Raw genomic sequence first — 27,834 nt, 5'->3', positions numbered from 1 at the left:
CCAAATAAATCCTTTAACCCCAAAACATTGGACTTTCAATAACGCTAGACTGAGGGAACCAGAGCGGAGCTGGTGGGGGTGGCCCTCAGGTCTTCCTACCCCCCTGACATCTACACAGACCCAAGAGACAGCAATTGTATCACTGCATACCAAGCTCCTTGGCCTCAAAAAAGTAGGTGAATCAATTGTCGTGCATAGATGCTTTCCTGAGACTTACTATGTATTCAGTTAAATTTGGTCACAGGCATCCTCCTCCTTCCCAAATGGCTTTAGAAGGCAGGTGGCTGCAGTGATTTACTGTGACCTGTCCCCCACTGACTCCTGCCTATCAGGCACCAGGACTGAGGCTGTCCGGTAGCATCAATAAATCAAGGTATTTACTTCATGCGTGGACACTCCTGCTCTGCGACCCTGAAAGAAGCTTGACATTCCCCTCCTGGAGCTTATATCTTACACAGCACATGGCACTGAGGTCAGTTCAGTGGAGCCAGGCTGGGATCACCTCCTGTGACAGCAGTTGCTGCCTCTTCCATAGGACAGGCTGCACAGGCAGTGGAGGCAGCAGGAGCCAGGTCAGAGGCACCTGTCAGCTACTCCGCGAGTTTCCCTTTCTATCCAACAGCAAGAGAACACTCTTTGTGAGAGCAAACCATCCACCCCACCTTAGACATTGCCCCGTGGAGACGGACCATGCCACCCTTGAGGTGAACATCTCCCTGCACTGACTAAAGAGACGGAGCCCATGATCAGGTCACACCAGGATGTTAAAACTTAGGTGAAAGGAGACTGTGAGGCATAAGGAAATGCCAGAGAGATTCCAAGGGGGCACAGGCCCCTCTTTGGAGGGGGAATGGCATGGACACCTGGCAGGAAAATCTTTACCCACATTGTTTGGTAGAACAGAACATCAATAGATGGATCAATGAGCACCAGTGCAAGTACTGTGCTGGAGAGAAGGGTGAAAAGGTATGAAATGTGGCACGAAGACATATAAATGTTGCCAAGTGAGTTTATTGACCAAAACGTGTTTCAGGAGCTTAAGGAGACAAAACAAGCTGAAGGAAAGCTGTTGGGGAAGATCAGCCCATGAAAAGTCATGTGCAAGGCAGTTTGTCTTCCTGTGCTGGACTCCACTGCAGAGTTAGCATGAGGACCTGCTCATGAGGTTGAGAGTCCTGTTGCTCTTCCTGGTGAAAAGAGGAGAGAAGGATTAGACACAGACTATATTGTGTGCTGAAGCCCTGTTCCTCTCTTCACTAGCCCAAATGTTGGCTTAATGTTGACAGAAGGTAAAGAACAGTCTCAAAAGCCCAAATATTTACTTTCATTATTATCATCAGAGGAAGGATGACAGGTTTTAAACATTTGATACAATCCAGCTAGTTTGGTGAAGTACTTCTCTCATGCTCTGATGAGCTTGTGGGACAAACTGCACACTGGTGAAACTAAGCAAACTGTCTTTGAAGTTAAAAAAAAAAAAAAAAGGCACGCACACACACACACAACAGGAAGCCACACAGATCGCCCGAAGTGAGCGTTTTGCATTTTCCTTTAAAAAGCAAAACCCCCACCTTCTTGCAGAAGTCCTGGTGACCAGAAATGTCCTCCACACACCCGTAAGCACTTAGTCAAAAATGCCTTACAAAAACAGCCCTACACTTGTAGCAGGTAAAGGAATTAATTGTTGAGAGGAAGGGTTTTACTTCTATACGTACAGGTATGCATTGCAGAAAGTGCATTTGTTGCTGTATGTTATGCCATCAGAGCCGCAGTGGGGCATGTATTCCATGGTGCAGATGGGAGAGATTTCTGTGAAGCCATGGCAAAAATCCTGCACACACAAAGAGGACATGAGGCTCTGCCTGAGAGCAAACCATGTCCCCCCAGCACAAGCAATGACACTCCACTGAGAAATGAAACTGCCTGGAAAATTATGACAATAACCAACTCAGCTCCCTCCTGGTGGCAGATGTGACCTCATACTATTTCTACCCTCTGCCACATCCTTTCCCCGCACTGTTACAGAGCGATGGGATGGAGAGCAGCTGTTCTGACCAATGTGAAATTCCCAAGGGATCTCTCTAGGGCTGCATGCTGCTTCTCCGGTTTGTGACCCAGAGCAGGGGACAGCTCCCCATGACTGTAACAGACACTGGACCTTGTTCTTTCTCCCCATTTCTCCCTACTCACTCTTGTAACATCCTCTTCACAGCGTCCATTCTTTCTTTTGCCAAGATTGGTCCGATGCTCCCTGGAAGAATGAGGCAAAACATTAGAGGCAACCTTTAGCGTTACAACTATGGTGCAAGAGCACAGCCTCGTTTCTGCATAGCACACAGATTTTCAGAAATACTAGCTTAGCATTGGCTGCATAGCATTAGCAAGAGGGTGCCTTTACAGACTGGGGATGTATCTTTTGGAATAATGGTCTCCCAGTCAATGAACACTCTTTGTGGAGTTCTGGGGACAATGGGCCTTGCTAAATGCCCATCTCAAATGCCAACCATGGCAAATAGGGCAAGGGGGTAGACAGAGGGGACCCATCCAGCATAGTGTTTCAGATAGAGCCCCTGTGTATTATTCAGCCCTCAAGGACGTGTCCAGCCACAGCCACTGTGGGGCCCCCCAGGAGAAGGGCGAGTACTTACAGGTTGTGGGAACACAGCGTGCATTCACTGGCATAAGTGACACCATTGGTAGCACAGACGGGATCGTAGATCATGGTGCAGGCCAACAGCTGTCTGCCATCCTTCAGCGTGGAAGTTGGGTACTTGCTGCAGTCAAGCTGTGAAACAAAGACAGCAAATGCTCTGTGCCATGGTGCCCAGACACAAACCCCTGTTTATGCCTCTGCCTTTTAGGATCTGCCACAGGACAGGTTATGGTTATTTATTAACTCATTCTTCATTGAAAACTAGCAATTTCATTTCATAGCCTTATGTTGGAGAAGACTGAATCAAGGCTTGAAGGTGCACATCACTCACTCAGTTCTGTATTTATCATGATGCCCTTATACCTTGCTGAACCTACAGGGATATTGCAAAATGAAGCTCATAAATAATCAACAAATCAAAATGGCATGATTTATGCACTTCCTGCAAGAGAAGCTGAATGTGACCAAGGAGTGTTTCTCGGCCCACAAGAATTGAGGGGAGATGTGCTGACAGGCCTTTTGTTGCAAGGGGCTGGCTCCGAGTGTTGAAATCTGCCAGAAGGACTGACAGCAGTTGAAAATGATTTACACCAGTAGAAGAACTGGCCTTGTGTTTTAGCAGTCCCAGTTTCTCCAGTGTGAGCTCTTCCTCGCTGATTTATGTATCTCACCCGGCCTGAGCACGGAGCATACCCAGGAAACAAAGGAATGACATTTCATAGTCTGTTTGTATAGAAATGAAATATCTGACTCAGGATGTTGACTCTTTCAAACACATTATAATGAGATGGCTTTGTTTTTCTATTCCCCAGGGAGTGTAAATAGTTTATAGCTGGCCAAATATATTTAATCCAGTATTTTTACAAGATTCATTGTTGGTATACACTGGATTACATTGTATTTACACAGACACAGCAAAAAAAAAAAAAAAAAAAAAAAAAAAAAAGGAAGGAAAAGAAAAAACACCTCAGAGGAGTTTGAATCCTCTGCTACATTAGGTAATGACATTCAAAAAGTAGGTAATTTTCTAATTTTTGCAGCTTTTGCAAAGCACGAGCATCCAGAAGGCACCAGGTAGCTGGGGTCACCTGTGTTCCCTTCCCATACTGCCAAAACAGGCTGCTAAGTTCCTGTGGTGGCTATGATAGACTGCTGTGGGAAAGCATTTTTTTCCTTGTAACGCTTTAAATCATTTATGCTACCTGCTTCATAAATCATTCCTCACCTGTCCTCTTCTCTTTCATTCCCTGACCGACTGCAGGAAGTGCACAGCGTTCCTGCTGTCGGGGGGGGTGATGTTCACCCGCAGGAAAAAGGGCAGCAGGAGCTGCATGACCCAGTGGAGGCTATGCCACAAAAACCAACCAGCACTCCTACAATTAAGCAATAAGCACCACCTCAAGCTCTTATTTTTCTTTAGGTCTCACTTACCTGGGGAACTTCCTCTACGCACCTTCCATCATGCCTCTTGGCAACGCTGGTTCCAAATTCACTGGAAAAAGATAGAAAGCAGTTTTAAAAGCTCAACAAACAACTTCGGTGATCTCTGAGTGGGTGACCTGCAGGGCTTACATGTTATGGGCGCACAGTGCGCAGTCGTTGCTGTAGGTGACACCGTCGCTCCCACAGACCTCCTGCAGGATGAAGGGGCAGGCTGCGATGGCTTCACCGCTTGGGGTGTCTCTCAGGTATGCGGAGCAATCAAGCTGGGGAGATAAAGTAACAATGCTGGGCCAGCTGCTGGGAGCTGGGAGCGTGCCTCAGCTACAGTCTGCCTGCTCTGGTCCTGCAGATTTTGAAAGCTTCTGCCAGAGGAAAATCAGGGTCTGTTTTAAGTTTGGTCTTCCATTAGAAATGAATTATGTAATTGTAGGTGGGTTTTGTATTGCCTGCTAACAGAGGGAAGAAAGGAATAGTGGACCAAAAAGATAGTTTTCCTAGATTAGGATGTGTATAAGTTTCAAAACAAGAGTTTGACCAAAGGAATCCAATTTAAGAAGTTTGACATTAGGTCTAGTTTGACATTAGGTCCAGCCTGACTGAACTAAACCTGAGGTTTTGTTTCAGCATTTTGAAAACAGCAACAATAAACTGTTTTACCAGCTCCTATTGCAAAAATCTTTACAACCAGTTCAAATATTTGAGTATAAATAGGCAAATATCTATTGATGACTGTGGAAGTCAGTCTACACTCGCTAAACATCTGACACTTCACAGTCATTTTGCATATTTCCTCCGGTGTAGTCTCTCTTATTACTCATATTTCCCACACAGTCCAAGAGCAAGTTATAGCAAAGACAGCTATAACATCATGTCTTTACTATAGAAGATATATCTCATTCCCTGGGGATGCATGAAGTTATTTTCAGTGTTTTAGAGCTGCTCTGCATAAGCAGAATAAATGTGCTGAGATGTTATCAGCACATATTGTTACTGTGCATGTTTATACAGATATTTCTGTATGCATACCAGGAAGCAGATTTTTCTTGGCTGACCACAGCACGAGGATTTTTTAGCCTGTCTACTGCAATGGAAATCCTAGCACTGAATGAAAACACAGACATCTTGCACAGCTTTCTGTCCTCTCCTACTGCGCTAAAATGGGCTGCACGGTTCTTGGGCTGCCTTTGGTGGTTTCTGTTCAGAGACATTTTATTTCCCAAGCCCTAGCCTATTCCCCTTCTCTTGCCCAAACGTGCAGCCCCTTGGCCGTAGCCACTGCAAGTGGGTAGGGGGCATTGCAGCACCAGCACAAGGCACAAGCACTCCCCAGCTCCTCCTGGAGACTGGGGAGTGCAGGAGAAAGCACTCGTTTTACTCTATTTACACTTACTGCAACGCTCTTCTCCTTGCATCTTCCATTGTGGCTTTTCCTAACGTCAGTCCCGTATTGTCTGAAAGGGAGAGGTCAGCGTTAGCTTGCTCACCGGCTGAGCCCTGTGACACCCAGCAGTCACAGAGCGGATCAAAATCTTAACCAGCGCATAATGTTAGAGGAGGCATCTGACAGTTTAATTAACCAGCTTCTACCTGTCATTACCAGACATAATCCTAAGCAGTAACAGACCATTAAGGTCTACTCATGGCAGTCCTATCCACTTTTTCCTCTGCCCAAATCTCACAGCCCTCACAGGGTGCTCAGGCTGATGGCTGGCTCCCCCACAGCTCCCTGAGGAGCACAGACAGCACATCAGGAAAGGAAACGGAGGTGACAGAGCTTCAGGAGTTTGAAAAAGTAACAGAAAGAGACATGCAGACATGCCACTATTAAAAGGGAAGTGACCTGGAGTACTAATGATGGCTAGTCACACCAAAAGTAAGTTCTATCTGCAGTACTTACACGTTATGGGCACAGATGCCACACTCGTTGTCATAAGTAAATCCGTCTGTGCCGCAGACTGGGAGCAGGATCCGTGGGCAGCGTACCATACGTTTACCACCATTAAATGTTCTTGCTGGGTATTGACTGCAGTCAATCTGCAAAAAGGAGGAGTGTTGGCCCTGGGGAAACCTTTGTTCTCCAAGACAAACCCTACCATCATTTCCTGCTTGTCTCCATATCTTTTATGCTGGGATGCTGAAACAACACTTGTGCTGTACTTCAGTTCTGTCAGAACCAGCATGAGTCAGTTCTGCATGAATCCTCTCATGCCCAGGAGGAACTACACAGCACTGTATAGTCTGCAAGATGCCAACTCACTAGGGCAAGTAGCTCAGTCAATCCCAAATGCCATCCAACTTCACTTCTGACCCAAGGAGCTTACATTTTGACCGAAACTGTTTGCAAGATATGCCAGAAAAGAAAAATATATATATATATATATAGTCTCTTTTTCATTCTGCACTATTGAAACAAACAAAAAGGCAAACAAAATAGTAAAGCAAGTTGGATTTTGCTGGTGATGCATTTGGAGGTCATCTTCAAAGGAAGCTCTAAACCCCCCAGTGACCACGTTCCATGTTTGCATGTTGTACACACATTGGCATGTCCTAGATGCCAGCTCTGGGACTTATTGTCTCCATCCAGAACTTCAGGTGTGCTCCATATACTAGAATACATCCTCAATCCAAAGGTTGGTGTAGGTACAAATTCATAATGTAAACTCTGTGTCTAGCTCTCACACAGCAGGGCTGTGCAAGCAAGGAGGACCCAAAGGACACCTGCACCAGGATGGATTGGAATATGTAGGCATCCTTAATGGGATGGGGGGGGCTGACAAGACTTAAAGGACTTGAAAAGAGAACCAGGCTTCAAGTATGCTCACTTTCAGAGTAGATGTAGCCTCAGGAAATATTTCAGTAGGTAGAGACAAGGGGAGAAATATGCCTTATATTGTATACTCACATCAGGCACCTCCTGCTTGCATTTTCCATTGTGCTTCTTGCTGACATGGGTCCTCTGCTCTCTGGAAGAGGGAGACAATAGAGTTGAGTAAGTAAATGCTTAAACTTTTGGTTCCACTCACATGCAAAATGAACCAGATATAGCTTAAAGCAGGTACCTAAAAAAACAGGGCTTCAGCCTCTCTACAAGGTTGTATCAAGATAGCTGCATTACTCTGCTCATTAACAAGCTCCTCACGTCTTCTCATAACATCTAATTTAAAGCAATATTCAGAACTATTCCTTCCTCTGCTCAGTCACTGCCCAGCCCACAGACTAATCCAAGGAGCCATCTTCTAACTCTTGCAGGTTTCCTCTCATGAGCACAAAGAGGGTGTCACAGAAGGAAACTCACTATAAACCCCCAAATAATCCGGTTTTTAAACACACTTTAAGAAATAGGCGTAAGCAGCAGTGTAGAAGGGAGGTTCCCAGGACTGCGAATCACTGCTGGCTACTTTGAAGGAGTGGGGTACGTATGGCACTTACACATTGTGGGCGCAGATCCCGCACTCGTTATCATACGTGAAGCCATCTGTGCCGCAAACTGGATTCAGGATCCTTGGACAGGCTATTAATTTTCTGCCATCTTTATCAACTGTTGATGGGTATTTATGGCAGTCAATCTGCCAAAATAAGGAGAGTTAGCCCCACTGGAGCCCTAGCTACGTGGGAAAAGTCAATGCAAAACCTTTTCATTCGGTATCCCACCTGAACGGGGGGGGGGAACACAGCCATTGTAGTTTCTGTGACAGAACAAAGCCCTGACACGCTTAAATTAAACTGTATCAGAAATAGGCTGAATAAGATCCTAATTCTTTAGGAGCTGAGAAGAATGACCTATCTTGGAAAATGAATTCTTCAGGCAGAGGAACAAGTATAAAATTGTAGGATCCCTTCTCATCAACAAAATGGTCATGAAAACATTTTTCACTCGCTAGAAATCTGACTAATATTGCTTTGGTTTACGTTAGTTTTCTCTCCAGTTCTCAAGCACCGTGATTACTTATTAATTCTAATTCCCTGTAGTTAAGCATGGGATTTGAAGGGCTAAAGAATGGCTATCTGTCAGTTGGAGAATGAACTTTCTGCATCTCCAAATTTTTGTGCTGAAATATATAAGCTTTTCTTCCTGAGGCACTGGGCTCTTGGCCCTGTATAAATACACAATGAGCTATACCCTATAAATATGTACGCTCATTGCTCTTACAAATCTCACTATGTCTGTGAAAGCAACCAGTATGGGAATTTTAAATGCTTGTTGGAAAGGGTGGAAATGCAAAGGGAGGAATATCCAGAGAGAAAACTGCCAACCTGTACAGCTCAATGCCAGGAAAATCTTGGGCCTCCTCTTTTGTCCCTTTGGTGTGGAATATATGGAATGACCCTCTCTTTGGGACAGGGAAGATGCAACAAACACCCTCACTGGGCAGAAAGCCAGAGGATGGACTGGGACCCTTGCAAGTCCTGTCATACCATCCTCTTGCAGTTTCCTAGAGAAATCACTGGAATTCTCTCTGTTAAACAGCCCTAGGAGAGAGATTTTGATTTCTATTGCACTTACTGAGACAATATCCATCTTGCATTCTCCATCATGCATTTTGGTAATGTTGGTGTGATGCTCTCTGGAAGAAAGAGGTTCTTTGGTTAGGGAACCTTGAAAATAACTTTTCCTGACTCCCTCTAGCCACTGGGACAAGAAAGGCCCCACCCGCCACGTAGGACACAGCAACTGGCTGAGTTGTCTGGATGCACCCCACGGGTAGTAGTAACCACTTTCTGAGCAGAAAATGCATGGTATTTCCATATCACATGGTATTAGGAGCACCAGTTTGATCTGTTCATGGTTCTGCTCTGGCTCTTTTGTGATCCCCCTCATGAGCCCAGAGAGAGAATGGAAAAGAAAACTGAAGCTGGCTGGAGAATTACAAGCAGCCAGCTTCAAAGAGACCCACCGAGACACCTGCCTTAAGAAATTCTGGTGTTTTACAGAAGTGTTTCCAAGAGCCTTAGCTATTGCTAATTATCCAGAAGGTGTTCTGCAGAAAAGACTTACGCATTATAGGCGCAAATCCCACATTCGTTGTCATAGGTGAAGCTATCTGAGCCACAGACTGGTCGCAGAATCCTTGGGCAGGCTACCAGGACACTACCACCTTTTGCAGTTTGTCTGTATTTGGTGCAATCAATCTGTAAAAATAGCAGGAATAGAAAAAAAAAAAAAAAAAAAGAATTAAATAAAATTAAGTCTATGGAAAACAGCAGAGCAAGACATTGTCTTACTGTTGTGCTTACCGTAACATGATCTGGCCTGCACTCTCCATCATAGTCCTTCTCTACGTTTGTCCTGTGCTCCCTAGAAGAAAGTAGACCTGTGTCAGGAATTGTGCAGAGCAGTTGTCACCTCCTGGCTGGCAGTGTCAACACCTTGGTGCTAACTCACACGCTCCTCTGCACAGCCCACCTCTGGGGGACAGAGCTGCCACCCTTACCCCAAGCCCCCTACCTTGCCGCTTCTGCGGGGTTTCCAGCAAAGCTCACCTGTTGTGGAGGCAGATCCCACACTCATTGCTGTATGTGGAGCCATCGGTGCCGCAGACTGGCTGCAGGTTCCTCGGGCAGGCAACCCAGAGGGTCCCATCCTTGCCGATGCCGCTGGAATACAGGCTGCAATCAACCTGTGAAAGCAGCACAACATCAGCCCCAAGGTCAGCTCCTGCCCAGAAAGGACAAGCCACGCAGCCTCCCACCTCCCGCAGCTCCAGACAGGAGGAAACCCAGAGGTATCATTTTGAACCTGCTCAGGCTGTCAGGAGCAGGGAAACTTCTCTACAGAAGTTTTTGATTACGCCTTCCCGCTGGGGGCCGGGGGAGGCATGACATGGAGGAAGGATAGCTGTGGGAGAGATGGTGCCTAATGAAGGCATCTGGTAACTGGGAGCCTGGCCGTACTCCAGAGCCCCTCAGCTCAAAATCTGATCGTTCCCAATCATGCTACAGTCTCTGGTGAGTTACAGGAGTCTCGTAACTGCGTGGGAAGAACCTGCAGACAAATCCATCATGCAGACCCTGCTGTTTTCTTCAACCCAATATAGGGATTGAAAAGAACACAATACTGTGGGTCTTACCATATAGAATATATATATATATATATCAGAATCATAGTCTTGGATGCTTTCAAGCATATAGTCTTAAAACAGCTTTCTTCTTGAGGAGGTAATTATACTGCCCTTTGACTCGGAGGAACTCCATTATATTTAAGAGTTATTATAATAGGATTGCATAATTAATTCTCACTTTCTTCATTTTACTTAATGAACTGAAAATAGTATAAATGGGGGGGGGGGGAATGTTTTACTTTCTCATGATTTGGCAATACCATTCAATCATGCACTGGCAAATATTATTTGAACAGCCAGGATTTCATTAGATTTAATCCACTTGCTCATCAGGTAATTATGTACTGTTTCTATTTTACCAGAAGCTCAGAATAGAACAGAATAAATGGAAAAGTCTGTAACTCACCTCAATTCCAAAGGTAATATCTAAAAGAAAAGTAGAGACAGAAAAAAAAAATAAAATACATATATATTGATGTGCAGAGATGACATGCAAATCTTCCTATGAAACAATTAAATTCACTGACTTGTTGATTGGTTTATTGGGTTTAAGAAAATGTAGTCTTACATTATGCTAGTAAGTGGTCATAAGATGAATTAAAAGTTACTAAATAAAGTTTCATTCCACTTTGGATGGCAGATAGAATGGGGAAGACCACATGTATTAATCGGTTCCTAAGACATTACAGGGAAACGATATAAGCATTTTCAATTCTGCACTCTGAGTTTAACCTCTTCTAAAAGACTTTGATTTCCAGAAGCTCAGGCGTGCATTTAAGATGGCTGTCGATCACTGGCACTATCCATCCCAAGACACAAACTTCTCAGTTACCAGGAACAGCACAGAAAAGTTCACAGAGCGATTCTAGCCATTAAAGTTTGCACTTATGTTTTTCATATGGACACGGATGCCATTGCAAACAGCTTTGCTTTGCCCTTATAGCCAGTAGTTCCACATGCAAGCTCCTGCCCTGCACCAAGACTGCTGCCTCAGCAATTTCCTCCTATAAACCAAGATGAAAGCAGTCATCTACATGAGGTTTGCTGAAACCTGGATCTTTCGGTCTAATTATTTGCTACACTCTCAGGAAGAATATTGCTTTATGGAATAAGGCTCTCCTGCACATTACAAGACCCCAGTACTTTTGCTGATCACCCGGCTGCTGGTTCAGCTAAAGCAACCTATGCAACAGGACAGGAAATACTCACCTAAGAAGCAGCAGAGGGCTAGAGCCGCTCTCACAAAGAGGCCGGTAGTCTTCATGGCAGACAGCAGCCGTGCCACTACAGCCCGCTCGCTCTCGGTGTGGGAGAGGAAGGGCACAGGTAGGAGTGGGAATATATAGCAAACTGTCATATCAAATGGTCCCACCTTATGATGTAACACCCAATCTGTCATCAACACGGGAAACCAAAATGTATTTACCCAGCTCTGGATTTCTAGCTAATGATTGACGTGGGCACGTATGCCAGGAAGGGGCCTTTTGTGTGGCTTGAAGGGAGCCAGCAAGTGGAGAGCGTGCCAGGGCCCCTCCGCTCCCGGATCTGCCCCAACACATTGCAGGCTCTCATTTACCCTACGACTGACTAAATGCAATTAGATTTTTCTCCTCTGCTGTAGTTTTCAACCAAGCTCCTAGCTGGTAGCCAAAACCCTTGTTATTTCACCTTGGAGCATGATTTTGCACTTTTCACCACTACATTTCATGTCAGTTTGAGCCTGGGCACTTGCAGCCCAGAAGGTTACCCCATTCCCTCTGGGAGAAATCCTATTCTTCTGCCTTTAAAAAAAACTCGGCAGAGATTTGCTCCATGTACCAACCATCTTTCTCTGTATTACGGCAAGGAACAAAACCATGAAGTTTGGTCCCCAAATCCATCTTTTTGGCTGTTCACTGATAGCTCCTGTCGTACCCTCTGCTCACACGTTACCATCTCCCCTGTTGCCCATTCCTGACCCACCTCACCAAGCCTAAATGACACCATACCACAGGGCAACAGGTCAAACGCTTTTGCTGTCTGGATAGACTAGATCTACTGTACTCCCTTTATCTAGGAAGTCAGCCAACTTTGTAAAGATTGATATTAGCCCATACACGATTACCTTCCGGCACATTCATAGTGTACATTAATCATTCCTTTACACTTCATGTCTTTGGTTTTCTTCAAGCTTCAACTGAAGGTTTGCCCAGCATTAAAGTAACACAGCTTAGATCAGTCCTGAACATGTTTGTCTCCTTTATTTAAGCACATTTTTGTCAATTCTATAGATTGGTCTCAAAACAAGTCTCTGCAATTAGGATCCTAGGTTCTCCAAGTTTCTAAGTTTTAATCTTTCATATTCTGTACTCAGTAGTAAAAATCCTTATTTGCAGATCTATTTTTGGCATGATTTAAACAGAGTGAGCTCAGGTTGAATCATCCCAGTATTATTTTTCTAAGAGGAGGACATCAACACCCTTCTCACTTGAAAAGCAAATCCACAATAACATGATTTCGGGGATTAATTAATCAAAAAATCTGTTTGCTCCTCATATCCAGGAGGCCTGCTAACATTAGTAGTTTGCAGTGTGCATCTACAAAATTAAAGTCTCCCCAGATACCAACATTTCCAGCCATGTCGATGCCTAGTGATGTTAGAGAGGTCTCTATTCATAAATCCTGCTTTCGTTACTTCCCCGAAATTCAGCCTAGATATCTCCTGCTCTGTCCCTTATCTCACCAACACCAAGTGTCAAGGACTCCAGAGCTTTGAACCAACACAGCTCTCAAATACAAGGACCTCTATTCACCCTGATCACAATATCCATCTTTCTCAGTGCTTATTGAAGCCAAGTCTATCATCAATTAATGCTGCCTGTCAGAGGAAAATGCAACTTGACAACTTAATTGCCAGACTCTGTAAAAGCTGTCACGGTCAAGCAAATCCCTGCCAATGTCCACAAAGATGACACCTGAACCTTATCGGCAAGGAGACATTATTTGCAAACCAAATCTGCAGTTAAAATGGATTGACTCAGCATGTTCTGTCAAGATCACAGCAATTGTCTTCCAGCTAAGTTATTAAATTCGGGGAATGTTTGCAATAAGAGATGGATTAAAAGGACAGAATAAAAACACCTGTCAGTGATCTAGAGGAGGAAATGGGATCTAGAAAACACTGCAGCCATAGCCCACGTCTGCCACCCCCCCATCTCAGCTGCAACGCAGCTCACCCACATGGGCCAAGAAAGGATGTGACCCCTCTGAAGCCAGAAGGCAACAAAGCCAACCCACCTGTTTTTCAGAAATACATGCAGAATTTTTTTCTGTTTCCCATCCACAAACCAAGAGTGCAGATATCAATACACCTCTGCTAACACTGAAGTATTTCTTTTAGGACCTTCAGCATCAAGGTAAAGTGTGAATTTTCATGTGTGTTTTTTAAGTTGCAACAACTTGCACCTGCATCTTCTTATTTTGAGTGACCCACTCAAGTGGAGTTGCTCATACCTTCATTTTGAGGAAAGTTATGGAGATCTCTTCCAGCTCCCTGTCTTGTTCTGCAGTCCTGGTTGGATGGCTGGCCAGCAGGAGGTCCCCTGCAACAGGGCAGGTCCCAGGGCCTAGAGAAGTGCTCCAGGAACCAGAGAGACCTTTGCAGGACAGGAGGCACGTGCCAATGGGTGCTAAATAGGAATCCCAAAGAGTGGAGGGGCCCATTCACCAGTCCCTGAGACAAAGCAGGTGGGCCATGGAGCACAGCCTGTGATAATCAAAGAAGACAATGCTGAAACCCGTATGCAGCAGTTGCTTGGAGGGGTTCAACATCAGAGGGACACCCAGGCAGTCAGAAGAAATGGCTCTGCAGCAGAGGGCCGTCATACATGACTGGCGTGAGGCTCGCACAGAAGCCCTGCCGCCACACACAGGCCCTGCTGCGGTGGCCATGGGAGGTGGTGGACAGCACTGCCAGGCTCCAGAAGGACAGGCCACAGGGGATTGGGAAACAGCACTGTACAAGGTCTGAAAAGGGTTCTGCCAGAGTCAACAGTCCTCAGTATAAAGCCAGAGCAGCATTTGCATGTCCCTTGGGGTTATGTAAGTACCTAACACCTTCCATGCAACAAAAAAGCAATTGGCTCAAGGCCCCTAAAGGGAGCAGTTGAGCTCAAAACACTGACAATGTTTGGAAGAACTCAGGGAAACACTTTCTTAGAAGGCAGGAGGCTCGTGAGCAGCCTGGAGCTGCCAATTCGTAATGCCAGTCCTGCAAAGCTTCAGGAACTGCTGTGAGCCACATGGGGGCTGTGCCCATTGGCAGTAGAGACAACCTCAATAACACAAAATTTACAGCAAACTGAAGACATCCCAGAATATTAGTACCTCTCCAGGTTCTTAGAGGGCTAGTTTGGTCTCATTACAGCATTAGAGGGCAACACCAAGGGTAACCAAGAGCAAAATAAAGAAGAGGGTAATATATTCATAACACCTCTTGAGCTTTTGCCTCCTCCTCCCCAGGACCCCCACGGAAATAACATGTGGCATCACTCACATGGAGTCCCACCTGCAGCTCTGCTGTGTATGGTGCTACTGGGGTCTGTAAGACCTTGGACTGATTGGCAAAAGTAGGCTGAATGATGGGAAGGAGGGCTACTGAAAGCAAGAAAGAGTTGCCATTGCTACCTCTGGTAGGCTCACTAACAACAGCAAAGGCAGATTTAGCAAGTCACCGTCACAGGCCTTCTTAGCAGTTTTGTAATCTGATTAATAAACCCTTATTGCCAGCTATGATTTCTGTGAACAATCATTTCTGCTGGTAGCAGGAGAAATTCAGAAGGTGCTCAAGCCCTGGCAGAAGAGGCTAGTAGGGCACCCTCCTCATCAGTTCATTGGTTTTGGAACACAATTAATGCAAGCTTTATGGGTGATTATTTCAAAATCTAAATGCTTGAAATCACTGCAAGTTATAATAGCGCTTTCAAGTGCACTGATTTTCATCTGCAAGAATTTATTTTAAGCCTCAGACTGTGTACTGCTTTAAAAAAAATATCACGCAGAGGTCCCTACGCATGATTTTAGCTGGAATCAGTGAGCAGACATCATCAGACACATTTTTACTGCCTCATATTCATCCTTCTCAAGCTGCATAAATAACATTCAAGGGTTCACCTGTTTCATTAGCTCAAAGACAGATAAATTTTGGACCTCCAGAAACAGCTAAATAGGACCAAACTGGTGACTTTTCCCTGCATAACTGTACGTGGTGGGATTTTCCATGTAGAAATAATCAGTGATAATTTATTTCTAAACCATAGTGTTTGCACATGTTAAAAATCAGCATACAAAATATTAACCATTGTTTATGTCAGAATCTGTTGATAATAAAGTCACAGACTGATAAATGTAATACATGCGGAAGTACTTTATGAGAGTAAAAATCAATTTTCATAAGCTACATTAAGGAAAAAAAAAGGAATTGTGATAACTTAATTGAAAAAAAAATCAATATCTGTGAGGAGAGCCAAATTAATTGGCACTGAGTGAAATCCTGCCAAAATCTGAAAGAAAGTCACTCCAGCCTTATCTGCAACAGAGCGTATTTACAGATCAGGTCACAGCTAAAGTGGACTCAAACACTGTGCGTATTCACTCAAGGTCTTCTGGAAATGTCCTGCAATAAAGTTTATACAAATAAGAACATATTTGCTTTAAGTAACAGCTATAAATGAAAGTACAGGAAAGGCATGCAAACCACCAATAGGTTTCTGTTAATCTGCTATCACATTTGCCTCCTTTGCACATCCCACCCAATTTTGAGGTGCATGGTGCTAATAGACCCCTAGCTAGCCCCGGGAGCATTTAGCTCAAAGACCCAACTTCATCTCAAAATAGTTTCAGAATACAGATGAACTAGATCTATCTGCAAATCAGCTAAATCTCCAAGTGACATTTTTCTTTCCTTAAATAGTTGAAACTGTTCAACAGTCATGGAGCTTCTCTTCCCTCTCTTCCCCTCCTGCACTGGCTGAGCCCACATGCCCTCGGGGATATCAGACAGCTGCATGGGACCTGCTTTGCACAAACAAAGCAGAAAGGTGACCCAGAAGCACATGGTAGTGGTCCACAGGCCACCAAGGTGGGCTGCTGAGCTTTCTACTTGGCCAGTGCAGCCTCAGAGGTGCCACAGGCCAGATGCACACTGTAGATCCCAGAGACTTTCCCAGTTGTGCCCCCCCCTCCCGCCACAGTGCAGCAGCCTCATGCCCATTTGACATGACCCATCAGGTGCATCTGCTTCCCAGTGCTTCTCAAAGCCAAAAGGGCTGGAAGAAGGCACTTACTGCAGCAGTTAAACTGCCTGCACACCAGGTTTAAGAGTTTTAAAACAGATTTCCCTCTGCAGGCTTCCAAATGTAAACCAATTAAAATCTCAAAACAACCCTCTGAGGTAGGTAAGCATCTTTTAATGTCCGTTTTACAGGTGAGAGAAAAGGGCCAAAAGGAGGTGAAGGAATTTACCAAAGGCCCCACATCTCAGGGAACCCAGCCCCTGGTCCCTCCTCATGAAACCCAGACCACACACTCTTCCTCTCTAGGTCTGACATCTTCGCTTGGCATTTACGGCAGCAGATGCACCCCAGGGGCCTCCGTGCTCGCTTACTGCCCAGGGGACACGTGGTGACAAGCCGGAGCAGGGACTTGCACATCCCTCCCACGAGGCTCAGTGAAGAAAAGTGACAGGACGCTGTGGAGTTATCTTTATTGTAGAAGCACGCTAAGACACAGCGAGTTGGCAGAGCCCGAGCCGAGCAGCAACTGCAACAGCACGCATGGGGCCAACTTGGGAAGCCACCACTGGGTGCCCACAACTCTTTGCCCTCCACCTGAGCAAGGACAGGCCCGTTTGCTGCAGAAGGGGACAAAGGTGACTCCAACAACGCCTGGAACTCTGCAGCTTCCCTGATGCTTGACATCGACTCTTCCTTTACTTGCCCTAGGGAGACAGGGAGAGACAGTTTATTACTGTAGCCCCAGAAGGCAAAGGACCTGTAAGTACCACCAGGAAAGCTCCAAGCTGGGATACTCTCAAGGACTCTGTGCCATCCCTGCCTCCTTGTGATGGGGGGACAACAGCAGTCTGTTCTGCCAGCATCCTCTCACCCCTGCAGGGACAGCTGGGGAATGGGCAGAGCCCATCACTGCAGGGACTGGGAAGTCCCCATGAAATTTGCACACAAGGGGGCTGAGCCCCCTTGGGGGGGACTTCCCTTCACCCCTCCGCTTCTGCAAAGGGCCCACACCTTGCTCCCAGGCTGTGGTGAGGGGGAAAGAGCACATTGCAGAGCCCTTTGCCCCAGCCCTGCCACCTGCCCATGCAAGCTTTGACACCCAAACCCTTGTGACACGCCACCCCCCGATAACAGGCTGGCCAAAAGGGAGTAAATTACTGTTTCTCCATACCTTTGGTCACAGCTGATCCCTGGGGTTTGCTGGCAGTCTGAACTCCATTACTTCTGGAAAAAAAAGAGCAAACAGTAAGCCCATCCCCAAGCACAACACCGTTGTTACACTGGCAGAGCATTAGGACCTGCATGACAGTCCCTCTGGCCAGCTCAGAGGTTGCACAATTCAGCTGGGGCAGAGCGTGGCACTGTGGTAGGCAGGTTGGGTCACTGCCAGACTAGAAAACAAGACAAATTTCAGCCTGAAGCTAGGTGCTTTCCATACCCACTATCTAGCTAAGAAAGGTCCTGTTTGTTTGTGTTTTTGTGTTTTTTTTTTTAATCCTTCTTCTGCCTTCTCGAAGAGGGGCATGATAAAAAGAGCATTGTAAATAAATGGAGTAGACCGTTGAAAACCTGGGATTTGTCTGTTTGTTCTTTACGAAATAAATTAAAAATGGACATCCCCTTTTTGCCTGACCTGTTAACTAATACAGGCAGACTGCTGTCTATTGCATGGGAGATTTAGGAGAGAGAGCAGAAAGCCTTTGAACAAGAAATTAAATTGCAAGAGACAGCATTAAAAGTGAAACATCCTGGAAAGACCTACAATTAATAAACCCACATGACACAGCATAGCAGGACATAGTGACCAGCTGGTCTGCTAAAAAAATATCTAAGCCCTGGACTCAGCTACAGTCCTCTGCAGTAAAGCAGAACCAGATCAAAGGAATTTGGTTATGGCACAGACCTTGCATGGGAGGCGGGAGCCCTGATGCCAGACAGCCCCAGGGCTCTCTCTGCAGGAAGGTTTTCCACCACATCAGTGCATGCTGTCCAGATGTACCCTTTAATGTCGGATCTCTCTCAAACCACACTGCTCCCTTCCCTTCCTACAACCACCCCTCCCTGATGGCAATCTGGCCAACATCAAGGGAGCATTGCCAGCAACTCCTGGAAATTCAGCAGGAGCTCTGCTGGCAGGAGTGGCTGCAGGCACTGAGCTGGGAAGAGATCAGGCAGCTTGGACACACATTTTGTCACGCAACACAGCACCTCCACAGCTAATTTCAAAATAAAACTCAAGGAAAAATTATATGTTTTTTTAGTAGCAATTTATCTTTTATGAAGTTTAAAGAAGTCTTTGGTCCTTTGCATTTTCATTCTGCATATTGCAGCTGTCTAAAACCATTTCTGATGCCAAAGGCACTGCTGGAGCTGGTCCCCTCCAGGTTTTTGTAGTAAGTAGTACCTGGGTCTTCATGCATTAAAAGGCATGTTACCATGAATTTCAGTGGTGAAGAATAACATTGATCAGGGTATTTTTCATAAGCTTCCAACTGAGAAATAAGAGAAGTCTTTGATGGACACAAGAGGTTTTCCCAAGGAAATGGACTTCCATCAATTTCCAATCTGATTCTTCAAGTGACACAATATACATAAAGAAAGAGTAACTTATTGTTCGGAGGGATATTTTGACCTTTTTAGAGGAAAATCTTATCATTTTCCTTTTAATTGCTTCCAACCCTCCTTGGAATAATTTTAACATAGCTAAAGTTGTCAGACTTTCAGTATATGGCATACTCCTCTAATTGCAAAGACTTGAGAGCTTATAACAGCTTGGTAAAACACGAAATGGTAAGGAATCCCAATCCAGGCACAGTTCTGAGGGAATCCTGTGTGTTTTTCTGTTGCCATGGTACACCCAGTCTTGGCCGTCCCTAGCAGAGTGAGCACAGCCCCTGGCAGGTTTGCATAGTGCCTCTGCTCCGAGCGTACACAAGCCAACACTGACTTCACAGTGAAGGGCAAGACACAGAGACCTCCACTACAATCACAGGCAAAATTTTTCTCTGCACTACAATGTCTTCAGATTTAAACAGTGTCGAGAGCATTATGCTGCTTCACAGAAGAATAGGAGCTGGGATGCTTCACTTTCAACACCTTAGGGACCTACAGGCATCCTTGCTCTGAGAAAAGGAGGGTAGAACCCCTGTAATGGCTGCTTTGCATTATAAAGCCCTTTATGCCAAGGAGGGTGGTGATACTGTTTTGCCTACGGAAACATCAATAGCGAATTCATATTAAGAAGCCAAAGTCCACATCCAAAAATTTATAGAACTTGTCAGTTCGTCTTGATATTTTGATTCACTCCAGGTTTAGAGCAGGAACAAATATCAGCATTTCCCTAGGGATGAATATTCATTTTCTCAAGAATTCATGCCAACACAAAGGTCAGTCCTGCACACCCAGGACACGCAAACCGAGAGACCCTGGTTGCAGATCAAGGCTGCTGAGCTGCCACTGTGAAGTCTTTGAGTCATCTGCTACAGGGGAAATCACACAAGGTTCAAGACCTCTCCCAAAAGTACGTCACCTCATGAACAATTTTCACTTCCCAGCCATCTCCATGGGTATTATTTGGGAAATGAGGCCTGTATGGTTTATGCAATTCTGGACTTTTTGGTGTCACCAAAGTCTCAGGAGAAAAGCCAGATGTTTTCCCAGATGTTGTGTCACCCTCCTACCATATGGTCTAGGTAAAAATATGGGGATCACGCCTCAGTTAAATCCAAGTCTGAACCTATCTGAATGCATCTTGAACATGAGCACCCCACTCCCAAGGCTCTGGTGCTCCCAACCACCCACTCCAGCAAGGAGGGAAAGAAAGGAAGAAAAAGGAGATCAGGGGCTCCGTTGCGCCTCTGACCATAACTCCCTAGCTTGTTGTGCCACGTGGCAGAAGTGCACCCCCAGAGCATGGTTTTAATTAAGCCGTTAGTTCAGCTAACCTGTTAGTTAACCTGCCTACAAGGTCAACATGTGGACTCCTGGCTCTTGCTGGGTGAGCACAGCAGGGCAGGTGGTCACCAATGGCCACAGCTGCTTATTTTTCACTCTATCTCTGTGCTGGGTGGGGAAGGGACAACCTCTCCATCACAAACCCGGACCAGGGCCCCACAAGCTCACACAGTACCAAGAGGACTTTCACAAGGGAAAATAAAAGACTGCTGCTCCCCCGGCCCAGCAGTGACATGCTGCTTACCATTTCAGGGCCAGAGTTTCGGCATTCACCTCGATAGTTTACTGTGATGTAGACTGACTCTCTCCTGCAAAGGGAGGACAAGACACTGCTTATTATTCACTTGCAATGCCACGGCTCTCTGCCGTCGGCATGATGGTCCTCTGTGGACTCCTTAATACTTTGATGCTACTTCCAATTTGATGGCATTTATTACTCCCCAAGCAGTCTTATGATCGGGTAGAAAGGGAACAGGGGACTCTGGAAAGTTGTGTATCTTAATTAGCTGTCATCAGATTAATCTCAAGCATTTTGATCTATGTTTGCTTAACAGCAAGGCACCAAGGACACACTTGATAGTGAGTCATGATGTATCAAAACAAACACTGTGCTGCAAAAGACACTCGGGAATGGTGGATGGCCCTGTATTACTGAAATCTCTCCGCCTACTCACATGGCAGCTGAACACAAGTCACATTCATTTTTGTATGTTTTCCCATCAGTGCCACAGACGGGTTGTGAGGATTTGTTGCAGAAAATCCTTCCACCCTTTACCCCGTGCAGAATTCGATCACAGTCCAGCTGAAGAGAGAAAGAAATCACATTTGGTGCTAGTTCTCTTGCAAGACCCTCCTTTACACTACTTAACAGTGCTCGCAAGCCAGGCATTGCCCTGAGACCCCTCTGCCCTGCGGCACATCCATCACACCTTTGGCAAAGCCAGGTTTGCAAAGAGGCAACCCCTCCTGTTGGACCAGGCAGCCAAAATCTGGGGGCCAGAGCACCCCTGTCAGGCACAGGCCTTGAGTTGCTTGCCTGACCTGCCTTGACACTTTGGTCCAGGGCACATTTACATCTCTGAGGAACCATGAGAATGCAAAAAAAAACTCCTGCCACCTGTCCCTAGCTCTTCTTTATTAGGGCTTTCATGCCTGTTTCTTCTGCAAGACAGCAGATACTCATTGCCAAAAATGAAGGAAAAGCCTCGACAAAGGAGTCCAGCCACCCGAGGGTGGTGCAACACCGTGTGACTTGACACCCATGGAATGAGGAGACGCAAGCACGTATGAACAGCTATGACTAAGTGTGCCCTCCTGTTTCCTCTTAGGCATTGACAGCTGGAGCATCTAACACAGCTTTTCGTACAAATCACCTATGGCACTGCCAGGAAAATCTCTGAGCAGTAGGAGCAAGACCTCTCATGCTTAGGTCATCATCCTACAAGCACACCAGCACAGACGTTTGCAGAGTCACGGCAAGTTTCAAACAGATCAGAGATCCTGCAGCCTGCTCCCTGCCACGCAGACCCTTCCCCAGCCTCACTGCCCACCTCTGCACCAGGGGATGAAAAAGAGTCCAAGACAAAGGAGCAACTATTGTGTTCCCATCCCCTTTCTTTCTCCAGGTCCTATACAGATGTGTTGCAATGACTGCAAATGGTGCAGTTGGAGGAGATCTGCAGCCAGGACAGGGAGGACATCTCACCTCCTCTCCCTGTGCCATTTGGCACAAAGAGATCATTTATTGCCTTGCTGGAGTCAACAGCACTATGGAGGGGGAAGCATCGTGCAAAAGGAAGCTTCTTGCTGGGCGGCACAGTGGGTTTGGTGATATCGGGGTGCTGCAGCAACACCCTCTGGTTAAACGTCACTTGCTAATTTCATTAATGTGCTGCTTCCTCCCTCATCTGGGTAATCAGCAATGACGTGAAGACAGACAGCGCTGACCTTTGCAATTCCCTGCCAGATGCCTTCCTACGCATCAGACACCGCTGCCTGTGGTGCGACCCACGTGTGCACTACCACCACATCACCAGCAGCCCTGCATCACACAGGGACCAGCAGCAAGCCCCTCCTTCAGCTCTGGGAACTGGAGCTCCCAGTGACAAACCCCACAGATGGCCCTGGAGAGAGGAGAGGGGCAGGTTTGCTCTCTGAATCACCTCTCGTCAGTCAGGCTGATCAGCATCTGCTCCTCCTCTGGAGCTACCAGGAAATACCACTAAGCCCTGAAGCAGACTGGCGTTATTATGCCTGATGCTTCCTCTGGAATGCATTAAAACTGCCATACCAGAATAGAAAAAAACAGGAGCTGGTTTGGGTATCTTTTTTCTAATAGCCATCAGTGACAGACACTTCGGAGAGTTAGGGGAGTCCATAGTCAGGTCCCTCCAGCCCCACAGAAATGGATTTCCTATCCTTTCCAAAATGTTATTTAAATTGCTGCATTGACTATAAGTGGCAGGTCATTTTTTTTTAATCACCCTAGCTCTTGGCAACACCCTGTGACAGCAAGATCCACAGGTTAGTCATCCTTTTTATAGTAACTTATTTTCTCTTATTAGTTTCATAATTTCCACTTTAGCTTCATTGAAACTAATGCATTTTCTTTTTGCGGAGACAGAGAGAGCACACACCCCCTTCTTCCTCCCACGTTACTCCGTGCAGTCATTACCCATTGCTCAGTGTGCCCTCCTCCAGCACTCCCTCCCTGTGTGAGCCTTGTCCTTGTCCCCTGGCCAGCCCCAGCCCTGCTCAGGGTCTTGGATTTGTTATCTTAGCACTCAGGAGGGGACACCACCGTCACTTCCCTGAGCTCCAGGCCACCACCGCCACCCCCATACCTGGCATACACCCACAATGAGCCAATTCCAGCAGCAGAACTGGCCTTAGAGGCTCCCAAATGGCCACATCCAGCCTCACACCCCTTTTGTGCCAAGGGACAGCAGCGGGGTACAGACTCTGCCACCCAACTCAAACCCTTCCGAGGACACAGGTCGCAGAACACAGTTTTGGGGTGAAGTTAGGCGCAGCCACTGGGAAAGGGTGCTGGGCATACCGGCTGGTAGGTGTCGGGGCCTCCGCGCTGTCCTTGGCGGCCAGGCGCCGGGCTGCAGTCCCCACCGCTCTGGGCCGAGTTTCCTTGCGGGCTGGCAGGGAGAAAGAGCACAGAGGCTGCTCACGGCACAGCCCCTGCAGAGCACAGGGAGCCCGGTGCAGACCCACCTTCCCCCCTTGTCCCCGCAGCACTCAGAGCTGCTTGTGCCAAGGCAGAGGAGGTCAAGCAGCCACTGGCCATGTACCAACAGGGACAAATGGTACCCTGCACTCAGCCCCGCCACATCACAGCCCCAGGGGCTTGACTAGACTGCTTTAATGTGCAATGCCATTATTCTGCACTTTTTCGACAGGGAGCTTGGCTTGCCATAGAGCACAGGCGGACCCTGCAACAGGCCTCCCCCCACCTGTCTGTGGGGAAGTCAGCAGCAGGTCCCCATTACAGAAATTATCCCAGGAGAGTCAGGGGACCAGCTTTCTACAGCAATTGCTGTTACAGAGAGGGCTCTACACCCTGTCTGCCTGCTGACACTGCTGCATCGGGGGAAATTAAGGGACTGCAACAGCCAAAACCAAGAAATCTCAGAGCTCCTCAGAAAAAGCATTGAAAAAGCAGCAACTGATCCCTGCTCAAGTCTGGCAGCCATAAAATCCAGAAGGACTGGCCAGTGCCCAGAGAGCACGTGGGGCACCTGGCACTGCCTCCCAGCCAGCGGGTGAGGATGCGCTGGGGCCAGGCAGCAGGGCTGGCTGCCAGGAGGCAGACTTTGTTGGGCAAGGTGTCTTGAGAGATTCTGAGCACAGCAATCACCACTCTGTGTACAGGAGAAGCAAGAATGCCTTTGAAAAGGCGCAAGGGTTGCACAAGAAACGTGCCCTGCTCTTTGCCTAGCTTCCCAATCACCAATGAGTGCTGCGCCGAGCACCACAGCGCTTGCTTCTCCATCCCAGGCAGTGCCCTTGGGTGCAGCTGAACCACTCCTGCCCTGATTAACCTCCGAACCACCCCTAGGAGAAAGCACACCATGCTTGTGGAAGGGGGCAAAAACTGGTGCCGGTGTTTGTGGGGCCAGGCTGCCATGCTCACCCTCTGTTCGTGGAGAAGGGCCGTCTGTTGTTCACACCCTGCTGAGACCCTGAGCCACTGCAGCTCTTCTGCAAAAGGGGCAGGAGCACATTTGTCAACCAGAAACAGAGAAGTCTTTCATACGAGCAGAGAAGCAGGAAGTTACAGCAGCTCCCGTCCTGCCCCATCCTCCTCCCAGACCCAGGGAACTGTGAGGCTCTTCTTGAAGAAGCAGCAGCTCTGAAACTTGCTCCATACAGGGCTTCACTCCCACCAAATGAGCTGACAGAACCATGGAGATCCCAAACCTGCCCTCTATCTAGCATCACCTGCCTGCCCTCTATGTAGCATCACACCATCGGGACAGCAAGAGGAGCTGTTCTGCCAGGTCCAAACCTGGCCACTTCTTGAATGTTCACACACATCCATCCCTCTGCAGGGCTTGAAATACAACCTGCTTCTCCCCCAGCATCAGCTGGCTCCAGCATCCTGAGCCCTGGGGTCACCAAGGGCTGAGCATGGGCAGTCCCTGGCCACGAGGATCCCTCAGAACCCCCCAGCCCATTCCCTGAGCTCAGGGGAGGCTCCGAGCTCGGTCTCACCTGGTTTGCACACTCTGCAGTGAGCGGTTTGTTGCGCTGGGCAGTTCCACCAGACTGGCCTCCTCTTTGGGCTTCTTTTTTGCTGCAAGAAGAGGATAGGAGAAAAGAGGGAGCGCTATGGCAGTGCAAGTGCCACCAGGACCTGGGGCTGCCCCACAAACCACCGTCATGCCATCAGGCACCAGCTCCCCATCCACAGACCCTGTTCCTGGTGGCCCTGCTCCTAATTCCCTCCCCTAAACCTTCTCCCTTCTCCTCACCATTCCCACTGTACGCTACATCCTGGGTCCAGGTGGCTGCTTTCATATCAGGGCTGCTTCTGCATATGCTCTATGGGAGTAGGGAGAGAGCATCTGGAAGGCAAAGTACACGCGTGGGAAACTCCTCGGGAGCTACCCGCGGCCGACAGCCCCTGGGGAAGGGGTTGCCCTCTATCAACCCTGCTTCTCCTCTACTCCCCGCTGATTCTCACCTGCCCCTGGCCCCTTCTCACCAAGAGGGAGGTAGAAAGAGGGGCAATAGCCAAAGCCCTATGGCAAGAGCATCTCTCGGAGGGCCACTGGGATTCAGGACTCGCCCAGGCACAGAAGCCGTGGTTTCACAGCATGAGGTTTTCCTCTTTGCCGTTGCTGGAAGCTATACTCACAACTTCTCTGCACACATGAGACACTTGTTGGTGTGCTGCTTGCCAGAGGAATCCCGAACAGGGTCATTCTCCCGCGTGCAGGACAGCCGTCCTCCAGCCTCGAACTGGGAGCGATACTCACTGCAGTCATCCTGTGGAAGGAGGGCAGCAGTTAGGGCACCCCGTCCTCCCTGCCTTGACCTGATTCTTAGAAACCTGGGGTTTCCTGCCAGGAAAGCACTGAACCATCACAAATGCATCACGGGGAAGGCTGGGTGTGAACAAGAGAAGAGGGTGTGCAGTATCAGCCACTTAGTATATAAACAGAGTGAGTCAGAAAAATGATGGGTGCCTCTGCCTGCACAGCACGTGTCAGGAGTTTTCTACTACAGCCTAACTAATTATTGTGCTCCATGTTGGGCTATCCAAAGCATGCCAGTGATGTGGCCGATAGGCAACAAAACCGTCCCACTTCTCCCACCATCCTTAGTACACAGCTTTTTCCCAGATCACAGCTCAGATAATTCCATGTACAAAGCAGTTCTAGTCCTTACCACCAACCACACTTCGGGACAAAAGCACAATGCAAACATCCTTAAAAGTCCCTGAGCTGTGGAAGGCTGTTTGGAGAGATGATTAATTTGTTCCCTGCTGAAAGTCACTGCACAGAAACCACGTTAATTTGTCCCCGTTATGTAACCTGGAGGGAAGTATTTGGTCCCTCCAATTTCAGCTACTGGAGATCCTGCAACAGCTGATCCCAAATAGCAGATATTGAAGATGCATACCTGGATTCCACTTACATCTTACAAATAGGTTTTAACATTTGCTATTTTTTGCTCACTTAGTACACAAGAGGTTTTAGCCAGCTTGCATTAAGGTCCTTAGCAGGTCAGTGGCCTCCTCCTTTGCCTAGAAGTCACCACACCAGTGCCCCATCCTCTGTGCCCAGGGAGGATTTCCCCAGCAGCACACCCCAAATCCCTCAGCCTCCCACTCCTCAGCTGTGCTACTGGACTAACACTGGCAGCCACCAAGGAAAACACTCAGAGCACACAAACCCACACCTTCCTAGTGCCAAACTACCCACAGGGAGCAGAGGCACAACCTGACACCAGGTGAACCAAGCTCCAGGTGACCCCTGGACCTGCTGTTGCCTCCGAGACAGATGTGCTTTTCTCCCAGCAGCCTCTCTCAAACCCTCTCCCTTTGAACCAGTATCTCTGGAGCTTTGTTCACAGCCTGACCTCTGCTGCAAAAACCTTGCTGAGACATACATTTGCCTTTTTCATGGGTCTGTCACATCCCTGACCCACTAATAAATGCAGGGCTTTCTTATCCTTTGTCATTTCTAATTGACGAGTAGGAATTCTCGTTAATCACTGCCTGTGTGATCTTGCACTCTGTTATTACATTTTATCTTGTTTCTATTACTCCAGGCCTCAGCCCTATCCAATTAGTCCTGAGTGATCTGCTGATCCTTCTCTGCTGATGCTGCCTCCCAGCTTTGCCATCAGCAAGTTTCACTCACACTTCCATTTTTTTGTGCCAATGTCATTAGGAAAAGCACTAAAACAGGATTATCCCCAAGACTGAGGCTTAAGGGGACCGCACTAGTCCCCAGCATGGCAGAAATCAAAAGGTAAGCATGGAGAAGTACCTCTTTTTTTCATTACTGAATTGCTTTCACCAGGAAAGCATCAGCACACAACAGCACAGTGGCTGCATTATGAGAGCAAAGTTTCCAATGGGGAAAGCTAAAAACCGAGCTACCCTAGAGACTGCACAGGGCTGAGCTCTCCTCCCACAACATAATGATCTTTGGAGCATCTCAGAGCACAGATTTAAAGCTTTTCATCCTTTGCCAGCTGTCAGGACAGTGCAGCACACACTTTTTTTTTATTATTATTATTATTCTCATGGGATTTGTCCCTGTGTCATTAAATCTGTGGGTCAGTGGGACAGACCATAACATTCAAACACAAAATATTTACTCAGGGGATTAAAGAGCATCAACAAGAAACAAGCAGGGAAAGCAAAGTGGATCTCCAAGTGAAATCAGTGGAGACAGAGCAACTGAGTACAGTAATGCTGCCTCTTTAT

At 47.2% G+C, this 27,834-nt stretch overlaps 2 protein-coding genes and 1 long non-coding RNA gene across 18 annotated transcripts in view; 1 reads left to right on the top strand and 2 right to left on the bottom strand.

The window, feature by feature from the left end:
- Positions 1-991: 991 nt before the first annotated feature.
- On the bottom strand, positions 992-11,510 carry LOC118173865 (ovoinhibitor-like). Of its 2 annotated transcripts, XM_035338804.1 has the most exons (16): positions 11,365-11,510; positions 10,562-10,581; positions 9,578-9,714; positions 9,332-9,392; positions 9,093-9,226; positions 8,601-8,661; positions 7,526-7,662; positions 6,999-7,059; positions 5,994-6,130; positions 5,487-5,547; positions 4,226-4,359; positions 4,085-4,145; positions 2,649-2,785; positions 2,191-2,251; positions 1,716-1,831; positions 992-1,187 (listed from the first exon to the last, which is right to left on the bottom strand). In XM_035338804.1, exons 1-16 carry the CDS (start codon positions 11,417-11,419, stop codon positions 1,142-1,144), a joined length of 1,419 nt encoding a protein of 472 aa, XP_035194695.1. In that variant the 5' UTR covers positions 11,420-11,510; the 3' UTR covers positions 992-1,141. The 2 variants fall into 2 exon arrangements, with proteins under 2 accessions (XP_035194695.1, XP_035194696.1); XM_035338805.1 differs by lacking the exons at positions 6,999-7,059; positions 7,526-7,662.
- On the top strand, positions 5,416-6,126 carry LOC118173868. The gene is made up of 2 exons (XR_004754423.1): positions 5,416-5,540; positions 5,987-6,126. It is a non-coding gene; the product is annotated as an uncharacterized LOC118173868 (long non-coding RNA).
- Positions 11,511-16,581: 5,071 nt separating the features above from the next.
- Positions 16,582-27,834, bottom strand: part of LOC118173699 (serine protease inhibitor Kazal-type 5-like) — a 103,102-nt gene continuing 91,849 nt past the window's right edge. For all 15 annotated transcript variants that reach the window (XM_035338499.1, XM_035338491.1, XM_035338490.1 and 12 more), the window contains 8 exons: positions 25,753-25,883; positions 25,107-25,188; positions 24,526-24,593; positions 23,440-23,530; positions 21,056-21,183; positions 20,626-20,689; positions 17,599-17,651; positions 16,582-17,131 (listed from right to left, as the gene is read on the bottom strand). In XM_035338499.1, coding sequence (XP_035194390.1) covers positions 17,646-17,651; positions 20,626-20,689; positions 21,056-21,183; positions 23,440-23,530; positions 24,526-24,593; positions 25,107-25,188; positions 25,753-25,883 — 570 coding nt within the window. In that variant the 3' untranslated portion in view covers positions 16,582-17,131; positions 17,599-17,645. The remainder of the gene's footprint in view (positions 17,132-17,598; positions 17,652-20,625; positions 20,690-21,055; positions 21,184-23,439; positions 23,531-24,525; positions 24,594-25,106; positions 25,189-25,752; positions 25,884-27,834) is intronic.

This window comes from Oxyura jamaicensis, chromosome 13 (genome assembly GCF_011077185.1).
Source record: "Oxyura jamaicensis isolate SHBP4307 breed ruddy duck chromosome 13, BPBGC_Ojam_1.0, whole genome shotgun sequence".
NCBI classification, from domain to species: domain Eukaryota; kingdom Metazoa; phylum Chordata; class Aves; order Anseriformes; family Anatidae; genus Oxyura; species Oxyura jamaicensis.
The sequence above is the reverse complement of the archived record's forward strand: the minus strand, read 5'-3'. Positions and strand labels throughout refer to the sequence as shown.